We start from the raw sequence: 23,957 nt of genomic DNA on the forward strand, positions 1-23,957 counted from the left end.
GTGATTAACTTAAGCTCAGGTCAGATTGCTGGCTGTTGCTGATTGGCAACTAGCTCGAGCTCGCACTAAGCAACCAATCAGGTTTGGGTACCTGACCCAGATTATGTGAGGTGGAGAAAATGGATTCCAAACCCGACCCATATGAATTAAACGATATTTAAAATGCATCGGTTTAGCCGGATCAGGTCAGATCCAGGCAAGATTAAGTCCCAAACACAAGACAAGTGAATTGAGTCGACCTGAATAATATTCAGGTCTAAACTTTTCATGCACATACGCAGATATTCAGGTATGGATTGGGTCGGTCGTGAGACACGAATCCAACCCATTATTGGCCTTACATGGTGCAGTCTGGGCTAAATGTTAGACCAAGAACTAGGCCCGTCCGCTGGCTGGGTCTTACCCAACCACACGTGACACCAACCAGATAGAGGGTCGATGGTTAATTAGTTACTAAGGTGGGCCCGATTAGTTAATAGGGTCAGACCCACAGGGTCTGATTAGTTAGTTGGTGGGCTTGAGCTTGGTTTGGCCAGAATAGGACTTGGTATCTGATTTAAAATATGGAATTTTTAATTGTAAAATATTTTTTTTAAAGCAGAAACCTTACTAGGTTTGGTTCTTGCTATCGGAACCCAGACCCATATCTACTCTTGTTGAAGAGACGTTTGGATCAAACCTGGACCGGGTACCGACACCTAAAAGTTGGATCAGGGTAAGACCTGTTTGAAAGGCCTATTGTGGAAACCCTAGAAGTAGGTCTGTGTTTATGGTAGTCATGTCTGACCCGGTTAGAACTCAAACGTCATTTTCAGCTGCCAGGTGTATTAAATTCAGAGGCTCTTTTGGTAATTAGCAGGTTTAGATCCTTATTTGGCCGACCTGGTCTATTCAAATGAGGTCGGTCTTATAAACAGGCTTAGTTTCGAACAATTAATGCCCGAATCATCCTGATCCAAGTTGGTACAGGAAAAACAAATAGATTCAGATCCAGATCAGAACAAAGTCTGACCCAACCTCTTTTATTTATTATATAGAAAAAATCAATACCGTTCACAAGTTTTCTGTGGATCCAGTGTCGATGGTGGTCAGATCACATCCAAACCCAGAACCCTACTATGTGACCTAAGTCGGATCCTGATCCAATAAGGGCCCACTCATAAAAAGTTGGAACCAATATCAGTTCAGCCTAGATCCGACCCCTTTGAATACCTAGAAATGGTGAGGCCATGCTCGGAAAAGACATAAATTAAAGGAAAACGACCATACTATATGAAAAACATGACTTGTTTTTCGAAATGCTCTTCAATTTTCGTTATTCTCCCCATGTCCAAAATCGTAAATACTCAAACTGTAACTTTTTTAACTATCACATGTGCAGAACTTGCTAAGTTCGCGCCATATATCGCTCAGCTCATGCAAACTCCCACTTAAAAGGAGTTCTGCACGTTTTTTCTTTCATACATCATGAAAGTCGCATAAAATTTATGTGTGAACTTCGTGTTAATTTTGAACTTCGAAACATCACACATATGTCACAAAATTAGCACGTCATGAAGTTTGCACATAATTTTATGTGAACCTCGTTTTACTCTCAAATTTTAAAACATCGCACATATGTCACAAAGTTCACATAAAATTATGTGTGAACTTCGTGAGTATAAAAATTGAAACACCACAACCCAGACTATCTGCGAACTTCGTGAGCATAAATTTTAGGGTTATTTGCGGTCCCCAACCTGCTTCTCGATGGCTACTATTTCGGCGATACTTCATCCTCAAGTATTCAAGAATCTTCAACGATGATTTTTTCGATAAGCACATATTCAACGATTGAACCAATTTTTTTTAAACATAATTTTTTTATTTGTTTTGACGATTTGAATGCTTATATTTTGTTCTCCAGTTTTGTTGTTTATATTTTGTGAATCTTGCATAATAAACATAGTATGTTGGCACAATGTTTGTTTGTTTTTGTTATCTTAACTATTTAGGTTTCTTGTCTTGTGTCTCTGTTGCACATGTTTACCTATATTCCATATCTTGGTATTATAAAAAAAATTAATTTGTTTAACACAATGTGTAAACTGAAAAGAATATGTTGGAAGGGTCCACACCCGAATCATCTTCTACTATTATTGCACAACAAAAGAAGCCAAAGAAAAAAATATGAATTGTATCATCCTTTGTACTATGAAGCAAGGAGCTTGCTAGATAAATAGAGAGAGAGGGCGCCACATCCAATACTAAGAGTTTGGGTGTTCGACATTTTACATGGAAAAGGTATCCTTTGTAAACACAGAAAATTGCACTAAAAAACTTAATAGAAAATGCAAAGCAAGTTGGCCAAACAATAACTAGTCATTTCACAATGTCCCATATCTAAGAAAGAATGTAAAAAAAGTTGGGTTTGTAGCCACAATCTTGTCTCTCATTCTGAAAGTATCTGAAGAGTGAGAGGGTGACTGATGTTATTAGATGTCTGAATGCTCGGATAAATAACATTGAAGATGTGGCCAGCTGCAGTGGCAGTGGCGAGATAAGGATGAAGGTACCTCACCAAGTGGATGATGAGAAACCTAAGGTTGAGTTTTAGGAAGTGAATGTATCACAGGGTCTTGTGGCTATTTCAGATGCTAAGGGCGATTTTTAGGTTGAGAAGAAAAGTGCATTGAACGATCATATGGAGAATCAACCTCACAAGTCAGAGCATCTGATCCTGCAAGAGAAAGTGCAAGTTTCGAAGAAGATTTGCAGTGGAGAACAAGGTTTGGTGCTTCTAGACAAGTATTGATTATATTTATCTTCTAGTTTGATTAATGCTATATATAAATATAATGTGTGTGTGTGTAAAGTATAAACTATTATTTTCTCGTTGATTCATGTATGTGTGAAACATGTTAGGATAACTAGTTTGATTATTGTAGTACGATATGTAAAATGTTATATATATATAAAGCATTTTCTATAAAATGACTCATTTGACTTATTCTAACAAAATTAATTGTAATTGCAAGATCCACAACCAAAAGATGTAAACAATTCATCATCTCACACACCCTAGTTCTATTGGTTCAAAGCACACAAGTGGTTCGTAAGACTAATGGAAGAAGTAAAGGAGTTGCTGCATGAGATGCATTTCTGACATTCTTCTAGATCAAACCATGGAACATCGATCGTCCCCTCTTAGAGGGCATTGTGCAGTTCTGAAATCCGACAACCAATACATTTCATTTCAAAAATTTTGAGATGACCATCATGTTGAAGGATGCAGCACGAATCACCAGATTAAAGTGTCATGGAGAGTCATTGAATGAACAACGATAGAGAGATTTCTATAAAGTTCAAAAAAAAAATGTGTCCCGCACGTGTCAGACATGTGTCGGGCATGCGTCGAACACGTGTCCGAGGCCAGTCTGTCGTGCTGGACCCGGATCAGATCTAGGCCTGACCCAGACCCGGATTCAAGAAGCTTTGAGCCTGCATCTTTAAAAGACGCAGGCTGGGTTGGTGAAGGGCAAAAAGCCCTCCCCTTTTTCTCTCTCCTCCCAGCCTCTCCCGTGCTGCTGCCGGTGATCGGAGCTGCCGGCGACCAATCCCGTCCGGCCACCACTTCCTCCCTGTGTCTGGCAGACACCTCGACGACCTCGAGAACCCCCCCTCTCTGTGTCTCTTTTCGCTTCCCCTGCGGCCACCAGCGAACCGCACTGGAGCTCTAGTGAGCCACCCCCTCCATGACACCATCTCTCTCCGACCTCGTTCGCCGGCGTCCTCACCGCCATCTCTCTCCTCTCTATGTCTATTGGCATCCGCCTGAGTCACCGCCCTTCTCCTTCTCCCCCGTGTTCTCTCTGTTAGTCGTCGACGACATTGTCAGCCCTCGGCCGGCGTTCGCAAGTATTGACCTTTCTCCCCTTCTTTTTTCCTTCCTATCGCCAGTAGGGGGCAGAGCTCTCTGTGTCGGCTCAACTTTCCAGCAGGGCGCTCCGCCCCCTGCCCCTTGTAGGTTTTTCGGCAGGGAACAAAGCCCTCTACCTTCTATTGTTTTTCGGCAGGGGGTTCTGCCCCCCTTGCCCCCATCCTATTTCCGGCAGGGGACTTTGCCTCCTTGTCTTGTGTTTCCCGGTAGGGGGCGAGACCCCCCTGCCTTTGTTTTGTCTTTGGCAGAGGGCTTCGCCCCTCAGCCTTCTTATGTTTCCTGGCAGGGGGCGAGGCTCCCCCTGCCTTTATTTTGTTTTCCGACATAGGGCTTCGCCCTCTGCCTTATTGTGTTTCTTGGCAGGCGGCGAGACCCCCTGCCCTCATTTTATTTTCTGGTAGGGGGCTTCACCCCCAGCTTTCTTATGTTTCTCAGCAGGGGGCGAAGCCCCCCTGCTCTCCTGTTGCTTCTCGGTAAGGGGTTTCTCCCCCCTTGCCTCCTGTGTTTTGCCGGCAGGGGGCGAAGCTCCCCCTGCCTCCATTGGTTTCCAGCAGGGGGTAAAGCCTCCCTGCCTTCTTCCTGTTTTTGAGCAGGGGGCAAAGCTCTCTGCATCTCGTTTGTTTTCTGGCAGGGGGCTTTTCCCCCGCCTTGTTCTTGTTGTCGGCAAGGGCAGAGCCTCTGCCTGTCTTGTTTCCAGCAAAGGGTTGTGCCCTCTGTCTTGATTTATGTTTCAACAAGGGGGTGTCCCCCTGTCTTGTTGTGGCAGGTTCGGCAGGGAGCCTCTGCTCCCTCCCCTGCCTACTCTGTCGTGGGCTCCCTGCCTCTACTGCTTTTTGTCAGGCAGGGGTGAGGCCCCTACCTCTGGCACCCTTGTTGGCAGGGTACAAAGTTCCTGCCTCTATAGCCTGCAGGCAGAAAGCCTCTACTGCTCTCTTGTAGGGAGTTGAGCTCCTTGCCTAGCCATGTATCGGGGTCCGGTTCGGTGACCATTACGGGTCTCATCGAACCTGCCTGTTGTTTTTTATCATATCATACTAATGTCTTTAAGCATGGTAAGTTGAACAGTGGAACCAGCTCACCCTTTTTGTAGCTCGAGCTCGTAATTATCTATGCCGCAGGCGTACGGGGAACCACAACCCCTCAAGGTAGGGGATTATTGCGTAAAAGGACAATGAGCAAATGAACACTAAAATAATAAAAGATAATTAAAATCTGGGAAATGAGTATATACATATGCATATAATATATATACGTATGCTTTTAACTCCAGGATGCAGTTTCGCGAACCTGGCCCTTTTTAATTTCTGCATTTTACTTTCCTGTTTGTCGCCATGCTATATATGTCCAAGCCTTTTAATTACAATCTTTTTTGTTTCTGCTTTACTCCAGGATGCGGTTTCGCGAACCTGGTCCTTTTTATTTTCTGCATTTTACTTTCTTGTTTGTTGCCGCGCTATATGTGCCCAGGCTTTTTAATTACAGTCTTTTATGTTCCTGCTTTACTTCCAGGACGCAGTTTCGCAATCCTGGTCCTTCTTTACATTTTTTCACTTTACTTTCAGCATTTATTTTTTGCATTGTCTTTTTGTTGCCTCACATTTTATGCGCCTTGGCTTTTACTTTCTGTCTTGACTTTTCTGTTGCCCTGTGCTTTATGAGCCATGGCTTTATTTCTTGCTTTTGCTCTTCGTACTTTACTTTCCTGCTGTCATCATGCTTGGTTTTGCACTTACTTTATGTATGTATTGTTTGTCTTTACTTTGCTGTCGCACTTCGTGCATATGCTTTGCTCGTGCATTTGTTGTTCTTCTCTTTGTCGTGTGCTCTTGTATTTTACTTGCTTACGCTTATCATTTAATCGAGATACGACTTCGTGCCTCGCAAGCCACCTTTTATACTTGCTTAGTTAGGGTACGATTTCGTACCTCGTGAGTTGCTTACGTATCTGTCTGCTTGTGTGTTTCGATGGTCGAGGTATGATTTCATACCTCGTGTGTAGCTTGTGCGTTTTACGCTTGAGGTGCAGCTTTGCACATCGAGTCTTGCTTCTCATTTTGCCATTACACTATAACGTGCATGGGTTTGCCCCTTGTCAGCTTGCACTCTCTGAGTGCAGCCTCGAGTGTATAGTGTATACTGTTTCACTTATTTGTTTTAAAAGTCATGACACACACTTATGCACTTCGGTTCTCCAAAAATGATGGTTTTTAGGTGCAAACCTATTTTAAAAAATGTATAGCTATGTTAAGTAGATTTCGAAAGCCTTTTTGCGAGATAGCGATTGAATCTCCCAAATCGATGTATTTGGGAGAAGTGTGTTACTACTTTAGTTCGTGTATCCGATACGACTCAGATAACCCTATTTTGGAGCATGTGTATGAGTCGAGTGAGAGTTCTATTGAGGAACCTACACCATTGCTAGATCGGCGCTACATCACCTCTGATGAGAGACCTAGTTTCTAGGCTTTCTGGTCAAACTAAGATAGTTGGTGCACTTCCTTCTTTTGCGAGATTATTGTTAATGGATTTCTTTTGAGAAATCCATGCTCCTCCCTCTGTAGTCGTACTCTTAGTCATGTACGATATGTTTGGATTACGAAGAGCAGGATGAGAGGTTTGTAGTAACCTTGAAAGATGTATTCACACTTTAAGGTAATCATGTAATGCTAATATTCGCCTAATAGGCAAGAGGCTCATGATTGTCTAAAGGACCTGAGCAAGATAAGTAGAAACTCGAATAATTTTTGCAGTGGACTTCTGTAAAGTAGATGTGTTTAGGGATTTCCTGTGAGAAATCCTTACCCCTCTTATCATGGTTGTACTTTTGAACAAGCGTGTTTGCATACTGCGGTGAGTGAGATGAGAGGTGTGTGGTTGCCTCGAATGTGAAATGGCACGTGTAATTCACATAATGATAATTATGCGCCTTCACAGGCAAGATGCTCGAGTGAGTTGAAAGACCAGAGCATGTAGAATGTGACGACGATTAAGAAACCCCTGTCGTGCCAGTTCGACATGGTTCACTAAGAGAGAGGATGGATGGTACAAAACTTTGATGGACAAGCCATTAATGACAATCACGGGCAAAAGATCTGACTTCCCCAGTCATTGGAGGTTAGGAAAAATGCTACAAAGATAGTCACTTCTGCAGAAGTTCGGATGCATCCATAAGCCTTTGAATGCCTTTGGGAACTTACTCTCTTGGTCACTGGCTGTCTCCTTAGCAGCAGACTGAGTGAGTCATTCGGGGTAGCATAAAATACATAGCATAATGGACCTCCAAATCGATCTCGATTGTTTCTATGTTTTGTGCCTTATGCATACCCACAATGACCAGCTAATAATGAGAACAAAATATAACCTACGCACATGATTATGAGATATGCGTGCTGTTACGGGAATTGCTTGCTTGCTTGCTCAGTAGTTCAATATGCTACTCGTTGAGCTATGCACGCCTATCGAGGTATTACTCTAGTTGGTTAAACTGCTTACGCAGTTCTTTGCTAAGTAATAACTAGCTTCTCATACTAGTTAAATGCTTATAATGATAGCATTATGCTAGTTGCAATATATTAGCATATGACTTGCTTTACCACTTGGTGCTTATTGTAATGTAGCACTTGTTGGCTTGCGTCTCTTATGATTGATGTGATTGCTTACAGCTCATAATCTATGAACTGTTTACCACTTAGATTAATGTAGCTGCTTGTTTTATAAGCTACCTACATTCTGTTATAACTGCTATCGTGTGATTGCTTATTGCGTGTAGCTTATAAATTGGTTGTTGTGCAATGACTTACACCTTATGATTAATGTATTTTCTTATTGGTGAAATGAAGAATTCATTGGTAAATGCATCATTGTGAGCTTTGTTATGAATGCTTGTCTTATTTCGTTACTCGGCTTGTTATGCTTGATTGCTTGGTGGAGTTAGTTACTCCCTACTGGTAGAATTAGTTGGACTACTATAGTTGCTTATTTGACTTGTTTAACGCTTTGGTCCTTACTGCTCTCGTATTTAGCTACTTGCTTTATTTGAGTTTTGCTTGCAGTACTTGACAGTATGTATGTTTAGCTTTGCTGGTTTTGCCTATGCTGTTTGGTTTAGTAATTATCTTTGCTTATTGTAGTCTTTGTTCTTTCTTGTCTTTGGCACCCCTACTAGTTTCTCGCGAAACTGAACCATTTCATGGGCAAGTGTTGTATAAGTGATACATTTTGCAATGACACAATGACGTGATGAGATCAAGATGATGTTCTTTCCCTGATGTTGAGCTCTTAAGGACATTTTGGTAAAATTAATATAAGAGTATCTTTTGAAAGTCTCTTTAATCAAACTTTGAATTATTAAAACTGTATTACTAAATTCCTTCTTTTGGTTTCAATAAATATTGTGAATTACAAATCTATTGCTCAAATTCTAAAACTGCATTTTTAAGCTTTTTGCTTTCAATAAAGGTTCAGAGTTCAAAAAGGGCTTATTCACATGGTAATGCGCTCAAGGTCTTTTGATTAGCCTTTTCCGCTAAACCATTATTTAAAAGCTCTAATAAACGTATGACTTCAAGGCTTTCAAACTTTTCATAAAAAGTTTCAAGTCCTGGATTTTGGGGCATTACATTTCAAGCAGTTATGTGATATTCATTTAAGACCGAACGAGGATGTGTTCGGCAAAGAAAGAATTAAGTTGTTATGATTGTGAGACCTTTTTAACCCTAGAATGGGGGGAGGGGTGCTAAGAAGGAGAAGCTACCATGTTTGGAAGATAAGACCTGTAGTAGGGTGGAGAATGAAGTAAGTGCATTCTTGCTCTACTTCTTTGGGATATACTTATTTATTGACACTGATAAAAAGTCGATCCATATATCGTACATGCAGTTTTTGTAAGACCTAAATCGCGTCGATCAATATGCATGGGGAGCAACTTCACTTGCACACCTATATGCAAGTTTGAGTAGTGCGAGGAGTGAAATAAAAGGTATGGTTGAGATGTTGGTGTTGTTGGAGGTATTTATTTCTTCATTATATAATAGGACATGATTTATACTCAAAGTCATTAAATTGTATTTCAAAAAAACCATGTTTAAAAAAATTTAACTTGTTCAACCGTTAAATAAAATATGTGCTTACCAGAAAAAATCATCGTCGAAGATTCCAAAAAACTTGAGGATGAAGTGCAGCCAGAAAAGTGGCCGCCGAAAAGCAGGTTGAAGACCACTGGTTGGGGACCGCTGGTTGGAGACCATAAATAACCCTAAAAATTTATACTTGTTCAGGTTTTTATAATCATAAAGTTCAGACATAATTTTGTGTGAACTTCATGACATACGTGCGGTGTTCTGAAGTTTAAGAGTAAAATGTGGTTCGCATAAAATTATGTGTGAACTTCGTGACATATGTGTGATGTTCTTAAGTTCAAGATTAACACAAAGTTCACACATAAATTTTATGGGATATTCATGATGTCAGCAAGAAAAAATGTGTGAAACTTCTTTTAAGTTTTGAGTTTGCGTTAACCAAGGAGCAGAGCGATATATATATCACGCAAACTTCACCAATTTTGCACATGCAAGGGTTATAGTAAAATTAGGTATTTACAATTTTGGACATGAGGAGAATAACAAAAATTGCAGGACATTTCAAAAAATAAGTCATATTGAGTCATGAGCGACTCTCCTTGTTTCCCAGCCATACCCCCATTTCTTATGGAGACTGATCGATGAATTCTCTTTTATGGGACTTGTCTTGATAAATTTCTGAAGACACCCACCTCTACTTCATCGGCTGTTTTTGTCTTCCACATGAATCTCTCTCTCTCTCTCTCTCTCTCTCTCTCTTTCTTTTGTATTGACTTGGCAAACAAAAAAACAGTGTGTTTTTTTACACTAACCCTGGCATGTGGATGTGGGGATAACTGACACATGGGGACTGAGTCACTCCAAGTTATACAAAGAAAACTGAGATGAGTTGGAAGATTGTATGAGTATTCCAACTTGTCTCAATCTTTTCGACTGCTGGGTGCATCGAAACTCTGCCTTAATGTTCCAGGTTGGATCGCCCTCAGTCTAAGGAGATCACAAAATGCCACCCTCTTGGTAAATTTGGGCACTGTACATGTGTCTTTTATTTGGGAAAGATATAATACTGTATCATTGTTTGGCCCTCCCAGGCCATTCTTCTCATCTACTTATCCCACTTGTCTCCTAAAACTAATTTTTCAGCAGTATCCAGTTGGCATTCTCTCTTCCTCCTCCTTTTGATTTCTAACTTGACACTGTATACAAACTTTATGTCAATAAACAGAAGGCAGATCATGTCTTGTGAAAAATATTAATATGTTGCTGATTTTTTTGGGGTGAAGTTTACTTGTCCTGTTTGTTCATATCTTATGTATTAAAAAGAAAGGGTGACAATGACAAAATATTATACCTTTTTCCTAAAAAAAGACAAAATATTATACCTTTAATACATTTTTGAAATGACATGATACTTGAAAGGATACTTAAATTTTTTTTTAACTTTGTTTTGACTTTAATACTATCATGGAAAATATGTTACTCACACGCATTACTCAAACTGACTATTGATTTAGACTTTGATAGAGGATGACGAAAAAGATGATGAGAAAGAAGCCAAAGATGACAACGAATTCGCTTAAGAAAAGCCAAACGTGAGATAAATTAAATGAAATGTTTTGGTATTTTAAAAGAAATTTTTTTTAATGGTCTCTTTGATCTCTTTAAATTATTTTTTGCAAATATTGCTGAATCCTTTAATAAAGTGCACGATCCTATCAAATCCCACTTAACATAAAATGGTTTAGTTTAGTTAAAGCATCCTAAAATATATTATAAGGACAGCCTTTTTTATTTTATAGCAAAAAGGTTTCTCTAATCCCTTCCTAAAAGCCATGGTAATTATATTTTACGATTGACGTTCTTTTCTTTTTTTCTCTTTTTCTCTGTAGAATTATTCTTTTCCACAGTTTTCTTCATTTAAGTGAAACAAAAGTTATTTATTTATCTTAACTATATTGTGGTTATTAAGATGATACAAATTTTAATATAGGTCTGTTCATTTACTATACCGACCATACTTTTTGGCCCATCTCTTCCAAATTCGTACCTCATTATTTCGGCCAACCCGTCTCTCTCGGTTTCTCTCTGTTGACCTCCTTCCCGTTTACCTAACTAAAGGCCTCTCCTTGTGTCCGCGTCTCCATCAATGGTGAAAACACGTCTCCAAGAAGTGTAAGCAACAACCAGAGACCCCCCCCCCCTCTCCCTCTAGTCTGTTCTTCACCAAGCTCATACAGTTAGATTGAAGCAGTGGCTGATTCGTTCAGGGGTCTGGCGACGTCTCTGTGACCCTCTTGCTGCTCGTCCTGCTAAATAATAGTCTCTCTCTCTCTCTCTCTTGTTGTTTATTCTTTTTCTGGATTCATTTATCATGTTGGTCGCTATCTCGGAAGAAACGATGAGCTGCTAGTTACTTGGATGGGATTCGATCGTACTTGGGAGAAATGTTTAAATCTTTTAGCACTTGGGGTTGGGTTTCAATGATTGGAGGGCGAGGATGTTAGAAACGTCGAACTTGAATGGTTTCATTCTGGAATTTCTTAGTTGGGTTTTGATTACGGACAGTACATAATCTTCTTTAAGGTGGGTTTCAGAAAGTGGTCTTCTCTTCCTTCCTTCATTAATCTCTTTTGGGTCATTCGAAATTAAGAAAATTAGCCATCATAAGGAGGGAAATTAGAAGATTTCATCTTCTTTTGGGATGGCCGCAATTGTTTTAATGGGAGTCAGTATATTTTATTTATTCTCTCGTCCGTTTTCATCTATCTTACTAATATTTATAAGGTACCAAGACCATGATAGGTTAAAACTTTCCTATTTGTCTGATCATTGAGAAAATACTTATTGGATTCTCTATGAATTTAACTAAAAAACAAAAAGATGGAAGAGAATGAAGAGAAAGGATTTTTCTTGAAACTAATTTTGGAATCTAAAGAAAAGGGAAGATAAGGCATTTGGACGAGAAACCATAAATGTTTGAGGAAGCAACATGGACGGCGGCCATATCTCCTCCACAGTCAAGAAATGGTTGTTCTGTTACCATCCCTAACTTAATGACTACACAAACTCTCCACCACCGCCAACTAACTTGTGTACATATTGAGACAATTCAATACTAGCTTATCCAGTTCAGTTTAGTTTGAGGCAGATTATTGAAGATAGCGAACTTCATGTACCATTGCGCCAGTTTATGACTTATTCATTAGTTTATGACTTGTTCATGTAGTTCTATGTGACTCTGTGCTCCTATAGTTTGTCTGATTAAGAATTCCTCTAATGATTTGGACAGAGGTCTCAAGTAGAGGGCACTGGATTCTTGAAAATCCATGCATTTTACTATTTCATTATTAAGCTTCACTAACTTTGTCCACGGGAACTGTACTTTCCTCTGACTTTCCTATTTTACATCATGTGAGAACTGAGGCGTGTCTGGCTAATGGGTCCTGAACTTCGAATTTGAACATGAGCATATTTTATCATCTGCACAATAGTATAGTTACTTGATATGCTTTCAGTTTTTTAAGGAATTTGTTGCCCTATTGATTTTTACTCTGAATATGCAGGTGTTCTCTTGCCTGGGTACTTCTAATAAGCTAGCTTCACCTTTTCTTTTTTTAATCTTTTCTGCTTTTTATTTATTTGCAGTATTGGTAGCTTGACGAGTTGAAAACTTTTAAGGCTTAGAACCTGAACAACCATGTCATACGCTTACTTATTCAAGTACATAATCATTGGAGATACTGGTGAGTGCTTTGCTTTCCAATTCCTTCTGGTAATTGTATTTCAATATGCAAGATGGCTGAATCAAGCCACCAATTTTCAGCTCTGAATTTTTCTATTCTGGTGTTGTCTGGTGTTCTAGATGTGTTTCTTTGTACCTTTTTTCTTTTGATCGTCATGGAGCTGCCTTTTTGTCAATATTTGAACTAGAAATTTTATGATGGGTTATTTCATTTCAGCTTTTTTTATGCACATCATTTTCAGTTTTTCTCTTTCAGAATCTCGGTTTGGGTACTTTTTGATTTGGTAATCATTTGATACGATTTTTCTATTGCTGTTCTTCTATTTCATCTGCACTGCTATTCTTTATGCTACAGTTTAATTCCATTAGTGGCGAACTTCTTGATGGGAATTTGACAGTTTTCTGGTTATCCTTTTATTTGAAAGTTGAAACCATGAAAAAGCAAAAACAAACTGAGATAGATTTCTCTAGGCAGCATGAATAGTTTTCATGACTTATTGTCATGAGCACTGTACCAAATTTATTTGGACTCGCCAGATTCGTTCAGGATGGGGACTCTCCATCTTGCTCAAAGTGCCTTCTGGTTCACAAAGTGAGGACTCTCATGGTTCATCTTGTAAGGCTTGCTCCTGCATCAAAATTTAATGCTGTGTAAAGTTATGCGATTGTATGTTGTTCTTAGGCCTTCGTGCAAACCCGCTTTGCTGACAGTCTTTTATGTGACTTTTGCTTTTGATTTCTCATTGTTTCATCCTGTTGTGTGTGATTTTTTGCATGAGTCTAACGAGGTGAGGATGATTTTTTCAAACCCAGTTTTGTTTCATGTTATGATTCCTCCCTTCATGTGGTTAATGTAGTGATATTGCTTTTATTTATTGTGTTCTGGTTGGTTGAGAGTTGTTTATTTTGTGTTCTTATAGGAGTAGGAAAATCATGCCTTCTCCTGCAATTTACGGACAAGCGCTTCCAACCTGTGCATGACTTAACTATTGGTGTTGAGTTTGGTGCTCGGATGATAACAGTTGACAATAAGCCACTCAAGCTCCAGATATGGGACACAGTAAGTTTATAGTTTCAATTACTTACTAGTGAGTCTTTGGAGGTTTGCTGATGGGAAGCCTATAGGTATTCCTCTTTATCATTGCTTCTAACTTCAACATGTCGTATGCTTCCTTAATTTGTTGATTGAAACTTGCAATTTGTCCCCATTTACTAGTATCGTTGGCAACTATTTATTGGTAGGTTTCTTATAAAGGAAAAATCATCTAGCTTTTTGCATTTGCTTTAAAATTAAATGATTCAATTTGCAGACCAAAGTTAAGGGCCTCTTTGGATGGTGCTTTTCCAAAGAATATTTTGAAACCAAATTTATTGAGAAAAGTTTTTAAAAACTAAATTTTGTATTCGACAATGTTTGGGTAACAAAAATGTTTGCTATTCACATATTGCAATGTGGAGTAGAAGTCAATGTCGTTGAAGCTGGGCCCTTTGGGGCATGCGCTTCTGATAGAAAGTAGAGAGCTCAACATTGGAGAGATTGGAGAGACTGAGTGTGAGTGACAACATCCAATGGGGGATGTGATGTGACCTGTGTGATAAGATCTCATACCTCAACATGGATATGCAAACCAGATCTCAGACCTTAACGACATGGATGTGCAAACCATCATATGCAGTTTCTTGTGCTCCTTGATCTAGCCGTGATCTGCAGAGGCTCATGCCCATCCAGAGGGAAACGGAAAAGATAAAACCATAAGTTGATTGTGCCTAGCAGCAGTATCGAGTCATCTACTCTAGCGAGAAAGGGGAAGGTCTCAAACAATTCCCAAGTCACACTCTTCACTTTTGCACCATCATAAGCATTTGTATAGGACTTACTTGCTTTGGGTTGGGTCTAAAGAAATAATATCCCGTTTGGGATCAAATGCTTGTAAGGAGGTATTAATAGAAGTCTTGCATTGTAATCATTTTTCCATGATCACAGTTAATGAAAAATAGCCTTTCTTTTGGGTTTTGAGGGGCTGCTTTACCTCAAATTGAAGCATTTCACTTCATATTTCTCTCTTCATTTTCTCCTTTCTTGCAAAATTATCGTTACGATCCCGAGGGCAGTAACAATTCGTATTAGAGCAGACGATTCGTGGGAAGGAGATGACCATTTGGGATCATCGAGCATTCATGACTATTGGCCACATTCCGAGAGTTGGAATCACAATTGTGGATTATGCTCATGAAAATGGTCACACAGATGGATGCAAAGATAAAGGAAATGGAAACCTTTATAGAGAAGATTTGGGTTCTTTATGTGTTTGTAAAATAACGTCTCACTGCAAGAATCAAGCCATTGGAGTCTGCACTTATTGGGATCACAAACACAACATTGGAAGATCTCCATTGGATTCTCACTAGCATGCCCATTATGGAACTTGAAACTTCCATACCGCTTCTCGAGCATAGTCACAAAGAAATGGCAGCAAAGTTGTTAATATATGATAACGAGTAGTATTCTACAAGAAAACGGGAATTGGAGGACATAATTGCACAAAGGGCTGCAGATCTAGTGTTAGAGAAGGAAAATCTTGCATTATTTTTCGCTGGTCCCTGTGAATTGTGTGCTACCATGGATCGTTTGTTAACCGAAAGAAATCTGGGTGCCTTTTTTGAGGTTTCAAACATTGGTTTTCACGATGCCAAGGCAAGCCATCAAGTGTTTGACATAATGCTCCTTCACCATGTTGAACCTAAACACAATGGATTCTTGGCAGACATGAAGCCCGAGTTCTGTGGTTAGAGCCCTCTTGACATGAACCAAGATGAAAGGTCCATCATCAAGATTCCAATGAGGACATGCATCTTCTCCGAAAACTGGCTCAACCCTAAACAGAACACTATCGTAGTTTTGGATGACGGGCAACTCACTTGTCAGCATACTATTGAACTTGATGGATTGAAGGGCTCAACCAAGATGGCTTTCAACTCAGGAGGCAAAGGAATAGGGCTTGAATGTGAACCGATTTTATCTCTTGTGACAACTCTGGTGGAGAATTATTTTGTGTGGTGTTGTATGGTGTACACAGAGAAAATGTTCAAGAAGATGTACCTGAGAGATGCACATACATGGATAGACATGATGCTTGGATATGAAAAATTGGATGGCACAGAGCTTGCCATTTCACTATTCAATGCGATTTTGCTTTGCAACAATAGCTTGTTGGCTATGTCACATAGGTGTGGGTGCGGCGATGCGGCACTTTAAAAAAACTTGGGTGCGGGAGGATATATATATATATATAATTTTTAACAGTTAACAGTAACACTAATGAAATAAAAACCTTTGGGATGTCTAATCAACCAACCACCTAAGTGAAGCTATTCTTTTTCAGGTTATATGATGAAAATGTCAAAAATAACCATTCGTTACTAAACTTTCTTCCAAACTAAACCACGCTGCAGATATACCAGCAAACATTTTAGGCTTACCTGACAGCAACCTCTCGCTCCTCTCATCTTTCATTGTTCTCTGGAAAATGCAGACGAAACCATGAACCCCTCGAACGGAAATCATATACACTCTGACGGGAACCTTTTATGGCTTCACTTGAGCCTTGTGGACGTCACCATAATTACTGAAATATATGCACTCTAGTGAGCTTACACCCGATTACGGATGATCTCTGTTCAACATGAAAATTGCCTACCATCAAATCCCTGTTTGCATAAAATGTCCAATTAAAACAGCACGTATTTTTTGAAATAATAAGAACCATCCGATTATAAACATAAATACCTATCAAAAGCACCATAGGAAAAAGAAAAATCAAATGAGAAATTATCATTGCTTTCCCTAATTTCTTCCTCAAAACTCCCCAACTCAGGATTGACCATCCACCTGATTCTCCTCATTCTCTCCATTGAAGATGACGACCACACGTAATAAACCCATCAAAACATTTTTATGGAGAGAGAGAGAGAGAGAGAGAGAGAGAGAGAGACCTGGAGTCATCGCGCTGGAGTCGTCGGGCCGGAGTCGCCGCGCCGTTGGGTTGGAGACGGAGAAGAGGAGGCGTCGGGTTCGGGACGGGGGAGGGAATTTTTTTTGCCCTAATCCCCCTCCCAACCCCATTTCATCGGGATTTTTTTTTTAAGTTCAAAATTGGACAATTAAGACCCTGGGTGCGTTAACCGCACCCAGTGTCAGTTTGACCGCACCGGGTGCCGCACCCAAGTCGCTTCGACGCGGGTGCGGCACCCGGCTGGCCGAATCCCTATGACATAGCTTGTTGGATATTAGAATGACAACACAAGTGAGACATGGAGATTTAGATGGTGCAAGCCAACTGTTTAGTGGAATGCCTCACAACCACAGGAAGTACCGAACAGGTTATACACTCTCAGGTATGCAAATTTTAACCTCTTAGGATTCACTAGCAAAATATATGAAGAAATTTCTCTGCAAAGTCTTTGTTTAGTTCCAAGTCTCATGGTGTGTACATGCAAACTGTTTTAAAGAACACCACACCGGCATAGTAGTAACCACCAACTGATTGAAGAGGAGCCCACTGAACAGGGGAATCAAATTGTATCTCAATGGAATTTAATTAGGACTAAGAGTACAAGCGAACCAAACCAAGATATTACCCTTGCAGTGGCTGGTCAAGAACTGAAGCATCAGATCTATCTCTTTGCACTAACTTCGACTTGCTTATTGGCTCTTGAACCTGTAACATAGTGCACAATGGATGGTGGCTGCGGTTCAGGTTGCCACTCAGTTGGATACCGCTGATAGTAATTCAGCAGCTGGGCTACCTGAAACTACAACTGGCCTGATGAGTCCCTTCTCTTTGGAAACAATTACTCAGCATTGGAAAATGAGGGACACCAACAAATAGCCCATGCATGATGTCATTGGTCTGGCAATAGTCACATTCAGCATTCTTAAGGCAAATGAGGTGTTAAGATTCCAGATAACACTTGAACTGGTTTCAAATTTATCGATTTTTTTAACATGTGGAATGGATGTTGCTTGGGTGATCAGGCTGGCATTGGTGACATAAGTGTGTGAATCACACCGTACATTAACTATAGCTGCTGTGAGAATAGGTTCAACAAAGAACAAGTTTTCTTGGGAGACCAAGAGAAGGAAGCAACAAAACTTCAAATGCCATTTGATGTTGCAAGTAAAACACTTGTAGCGGGAGGCTATTTTGTTCTGTAAGTGGCAAGAAACAAGGGGCTTGATGTAGGCCCTAACAATTCATTCAATATTTGAATGATGATTGTGTTAGAAAACAAAGGGTTCGATAATGAACCCATAAATGCACACTTAAGGTGCAAATACACAAACCCACTAAGGGGCAACCAAAAGCACATAAAGTGCTAAACCCATAAAGGGGTTAAGCCAAAACGCTAAAAGAATATCTCTTTATTATGAAAAATAAGGTAAAAACTCTTTTACAATGGAGCTAAAGCTCCCTATAGAATAATCAAAATACAAGGGGAAGACCCCTATTTATAACACCTTAGAGGAGCCACATAGGGGGCTCCCAAAGGAGTCGTTGGGAGCCCCCAACGGTTACATTTGTGACTGTTGGGGGCTCCCCAACGACTCTTTTGGGGAGCCTCCCTAGGTGGTGCAAACCACAAGAAGAATAAAAGAAAAGAAAAAATAAAAATAAAAGGAAAATTACAATCATATTCCAAGTGAAATATGCGTAAAAATAAGTGAAATGACTAAACTACCCCTACGGCTAATAATAGAGAAATATATATTTTATATATATAATTAGGAAGATACATATACATATATATCATATATGTATATGTATCATCCTTTATATATATATATATAAAATATATATGATTACAATGATTGAAGAATACATTTTAACAGGTTGTTGCAGTCAGTAGTATGAATCGACCGTAGACCTGCTCAATTACAACATGCAGAATGTGGAGGTGACATGCACCTTCATTGTAATAACAACAAAAGTTTAATTGTGGAAGTGTATAGAAGCAATTCAGGAACAGTTTTTCATGAAGTTGAAAGTGATCCCACCAACCTTAGTGTTCAAGATTTAGAAGGTGAAAAATTGATCCGAATCTACAAAGTGTTAAAGGAAAGTCATCTAAACATTCAATGACCAAATGGAACCCTTTATGTTGTTGTGAATTTATATGTACTTATGGGTCCATGCATCAACGACTATGCTGACAAAGTGAAACTAATTGCTAAAAGAGCGAAAAAAATGTCTGACCATAAGGACACAGTGAATGGTGCCTTTATTTCTAAACTCTCTAATGGCAGTCCTCTTCAAAGGGATTGGAATTCTGTGAATTGCTCTAACCTATTTTACTCCTCATTTAATGATATCTCTCCAACAAAGACTAATATTAAATTATTTGGAAGTGAGCTTCAGGACAGAAAGAGTACTAACTCTCTTGGTTATGGATGGCTTAGTTTTAGGAACTTTGTTGATGTGGATAAAATGTTCAGAAATTGTGATCCACCTTGTGATCAACCAAGTTCAGATATTGTAGACGGGCACGTGGAGGCTTCACCTTCTTTTGATTATGGTTTTGAAGACAATGTGCAAGAAAGAGCCATAAAAGAATTTAAACTGCAAGTAGTAAGCAAACTAGTGAAGTCCCTTGAGCACATAGTTGAACCTACTGAAGTACGGACTTTTAGTAAGGCCAGAAAAATTGATGATCGTGAAAGGGTAGCAATGAGAATGATTGATGTGGACAGAAGTGAATGGTTCATAGGACTTCAATGATAGAACACATGAAGAAGTCACTCCAAAAGCGAGCATATGCAGAAGATGGTGATGATGACATTGAATTTGATAGAAGGCAGCTTGCCTCTATAGATCAGTTTTATGCACTAGGGTGATTTAAAGTCGAACTTTTGTGGTAGATTGTAGCAATGACAGTTTTATTGCAAAGTGTTGGAAGAAAAGGAAGTAACCAATTTGGAGAGACACATAAAGCCATGCACAGCATTTTCATCCAGTGCCAGCTTCTCTAAAGCACTTGCAATCTCTTCCCTTTTGTTGCTTCCGCAGGTTCACGCTCATTCTTATCTCCAACAGCCACAATTGTTCAAAAAACGCCCAACAACTCTACCATCAACAGGTTTATGGGCATAAAGTTCTTCAAGTATTTGTGGTTCCTCAAGCTCAGCACGGGGTAACTATAGACCTTGCAGAGGCTGGTATTGGAATATTTAACAGTAAACACATTGCAACTGTTGAGGTTGCCATTTTGGTTATTGTTAGGACGATACCAGATTTAGCACCTTATGTGGTGTTGGACAAGATGTTTGGATGGCTGGCTGTGCAACTCATGATGATGAAATTGCTGAAATCACGTGGATCTAGTGATCTAAATATGGACAGAAAGCATAAGGCTGAGAATGTATTTGAGAAGATACAGCCCCTGTGTCAGCAATGCTATGGTGACACCTGAGTTTACCTCTTTGAGGCTTTGGACAACGTTTAAAAATGCAGCTAGACTCTATTAAGGCATGGGAAAAATGGCTAAGGAGCTAAGAAAACTGCAATATAATTTGGCTCAGCATGACAATGGAAGGTAGCATTCACAAGTGGCCCAGCAGAAACCATTAAAAGATTCAAGTATATAAAGAAACTATATTTGCACACTTTCTGTGGTTTCTCACCTTGGGGACAAGGCGAGTTTTGAAGGGGCGGGGAATGTTACACTCCTCACCTTCGCAAGCATTTGTGTAGGACTTACTTGCTTTGGGTTGGGTCTAAAGAAATAAGATCCAGTTTGGGATCAAATGCTTGTAAGAGGGGTTATAAATAGAAGTCTTGCATTATAATCATTTTCCCATGATCACAGTTGATGAGAAATAGCTCTCTTTTGGGTTTTGGGAGGCTGCTTCACCTTGAATTGAAGCATTTCACTTCATCTTTCTCTCTACATTTTCTCCGTTCTTGCACAATTGCCATTACGACCCCGAGGGCCGTAACAGCCCTGGAGGTGGTGCTGGACAGTGGGAGTATTTTATGGTGTTGAGGTGAGTCTGCTATGGTAGGTGGTAGTACCAAACAGTGGAGACCACCAGTGGTGCAGGGAGGGTGTTGAGCAGCGAGTATATGTCATGGCTCCGAGAAGGGCATCTGGTTATGGGTAGATGGAGGTGATGGAACCGAGAACCGTTACGAGGTAGGTACCTCTATCGTATAGGATCGAAAAGGGATTTTGGGTGCATAGAGTATGCATTCGTGGGTACTATTTCTATCCTTGATTGGATTAGCCATAGAACTAACATGAGGGAGATTTTAAATGTCTGGATTTGAAATACCTCATGTTTAGGGGTTTTCAAAAAATACGATTTCTTCAAAAACCATGTTTGTTTCGTGTTTTTAACCAAAAACAGTTTTGGAAAATTGTATAGTTTCATATGGTTAGATGCAAATCGGTTTTGGATATGGTGTAATTACTGTTTTGTGTGCATATTTAGATGTATGAATGATGCTAATCATGATGTGTATGAGGATGCACAGCGGAGGCTGGTGGTGATGGGAGGGTGCTGGTGATGTGCAGGTGTGAGGAAGCAGAGGAGGGGAAAAGGAAGAGCCAAAGAGGGTGACCCTCAAAATTAAAAAGGCTTTGAGTTCTGAATAAAATTAAGAGCTGTTTTTTTCAGAAGTATATATGTTGGGATCACAAAAAAATGTTTTGAAGCACATTTTCTTATAACTGTCACTCGAACACATGGAAAATAGTATTTTCGCAAAGAGTAGTTTCCAAGATTTCGTTTTGTGTGTCATCCAAATGACCCCTAATTCTTTTGCTTCTAGAGAAATGTATGGTAGATGTTATCATTCAGCCATTTTATGCATATCTTTCAAGCCTGAGTACCATGGTAGAAATGGAAAGAAATTTCACTTTTGAACTGCAAAATCTTTTCTGGGAAGATCTATTGTTTCCTTTCAACAGGATTAGATGCATGTAGGTATTTTCCATTGGTGAAGGTTAACTGTTATTGTGGTTGTGCTGTTATTACAGGCTGGGCAAGAATCTTTCAGATCGATTACTAGATCTTATTATAGAGGAGCAGCTGGTGCACTCTTAGTGTATGATATTACAAGGTAATGCTATGGTATTTCTTTCTATTTTTCTCCCATGTACTTTATGTGATAAGAACATTAGAGCACAAAAGCATTCCAAAACTTAATCCTTCTTTTTCCTCTTCCTTTAGGAGAGAAACTTTTAACCATCTGGCAAGTTGGTTGAAGGATGCAAGGCAACACGCAAATGCAAATATGACAATCATGCTGATCGGTAACAAATGTGATCTTGCTCACAGAAGAGCTGTCAGCACTGAAGAAGGCGAACAGTTTGCAAAGGAGCATGGATTGATATTTATGGAAGCATCTGCAAAAACTTCTCAGAATGTTGAAGAGGTCATACATTATTTGCATGCCAAATTTCATTCTCTTGGATTCACCCATTTATGTGTTGATTTGTTTGTTGAGTCTTTCTTCAAATACACCCCATTAACGTCTCTCTCTCTCTCTCTCTCTCTCTCTCTCTCTCTCTCTCTCTCTCCAGGCCTTTATTAGTACAGCTGCCACTATTTACAAAAAGATACAAGAGGGTGTCTTTGATGTTTCCAATGAGGTGAGATAAAAATCTCTGTTGGTGCATTGCTGGATGCCAGTGTCAAATCTCTTGCTTGGCTGAGTATGCTTCGACTGAAGAGAAAACCTAACCTTCCATAATGGGGAATTGTCTGCAGTTCTTTAAAGGCTTATAGTGATATAAAGGTTTTAAATTGGATGATTAGTAGGAAGCATATTTTGCCTATTGAGTGGGCCAGATCTTAATCTTCTACATGGTTCTCTATGGATATAGCATACAATGGCATGTGGTAGCTTTTTACTTTCCTATTTTATTGTCGTGTTTTGAAAAGGCTCGAATTATATATAGTCTTGCTATAAGTTTGTTTTCATGTAACTTACGGTCAAAAAACACAAAAAGCATTTTGGTTGATATGAAATACCTAATGCTCTGGGCATATCCTGGTACTGGGTCTGGCATATTTTCCTATTTTTCTGATATAACATAAGAAATAAGACACGTTTGAGAAAATCTGATAGAAAAATGTTAGGAACCATTAACGATGATGACCATATTCCAGACAAATGATATTTTTTAGATGATGACAAATAGAAAAATGTCTAAAATTGCATCATTTGATTATTAGGACATTTCTTTTCCCATTGAAGTAAGCTTCATCTTGATTTGTGGTATTGATGGAGTTTGTTATGATGCTTTGAAGATGGGATATTGTGCATGTTGGCCTAGTGCATTTTTAGATTTTACATATATGTGATGATAGGGTGATTTAGGAGCACCTACACCTACTAATAGAAATCAATTGTGTGCTCGCTGCATCTTCTCAATCAGATCTCATAGATGTATTCAGCATAGTTTATTTGATAGGAATCATACTTTGGCCCATGTTTTGTGGACATAAAAATATAATTTTTTAAGTCATGAAATTTTGGTACATTGTGGACTGTTGATGTTTGAAGATCTTAAAAACCTACATGCACATCATATCACGTGATCCAAAACTTGGGATCTACTAAAAAATGTATGTAGGTCATATATGTGGGGTTCTATCGATAAAAAAATTCAAAAATTTATGGTTTTTTACTAGGTGGGTGTAGGTATTCCCAGAGTGCACACACGCACAGGCACGCAGTTCTAATTTTATTGATTTTGTATATCAGGCATCTAAATCTTTGGATTCTTGTTGTCTTATTTTTAGTCATATGGAATTAAAGTCGGATATGGAGGAGGGATTCCTGCAAATGGGAGGGATGGCGCTGTTTCACAAAGTGGGGGCTGCTGTGGTTGATGCCATTTCAGATACATACTTCACAGTTTTTTATTTTTTGTTTTGATCTTGTTGTCTAAATTGAATCAGCAGCTTCTTTTTAGTTAAGAACTCATTGTAACATCCTTATCTTTGTTTTTTGTGCATTTGACAGTAAATTTGTAAGCTCCATCTGTTCAATTGTGGCCCTTTATCCAAATGAAGGTGTTTTGTGTGGTAATCAAGTTTGCTGAAAATTGTGTAGATTAGCTGAAGTCCAACTGTGATTTTTTGAAAGAAAAGTTCAACTGTACTTCTTGATTAAGGCGTAATGTTAATGTGCATCACACAATGTTCTCGTTA

The 23,957-nt window shown here is 39.3% G+C and overlaps 1 protein-coding gene across 1 annotated transcript; it reads left to right on the forward strand.

Moving 5' to 3' along the window:
- The first annotated feature begins 11,181 nt into the window (after positions 1 to 11,181).
- Positions 11,182 to 23,957, forward strand: LOC149833917 (ras-related protein RABB1c-like). The gene is made up of 7 exons (XM_090011101.1): positions 11,182 to 11,315; positions 12,641 to 12,740; positions 13,660 to 13,799; positions 21,776 to 21,858; positions 21,969 to 22,173; positions 22,322 to 22,390; positions 23,547 to 23,957. Exons 2-7 carry the CDS (start codon positions 12,695 to 12,697, stop codon positions 23,634 to 23,636), a joined length of 633 nt encoding a protein of 210 aa, XP_089867227.1. The 5' UTR covers positions 11,182 to 11,315; positions 12,641 to 12,694; the 3' UTR covers positions 23,637 to 23,957.

Source organism: Nuphar pumila, chromosome 6 (genome assembly GCF_984573655.1).
Source record: "Nuphar pumila chromosome 6, dmNupPumi1.hap1.1, whole genome shotgun sequence".
Classification (NCBI taxonomy): domain Eukaryota; kingdom Viridiplantae; phylum Streptophyta; class Magnoliopsida; order Nymphaeales; family Nymphaeaceae; genus Nuphar; species Nuphar pumila.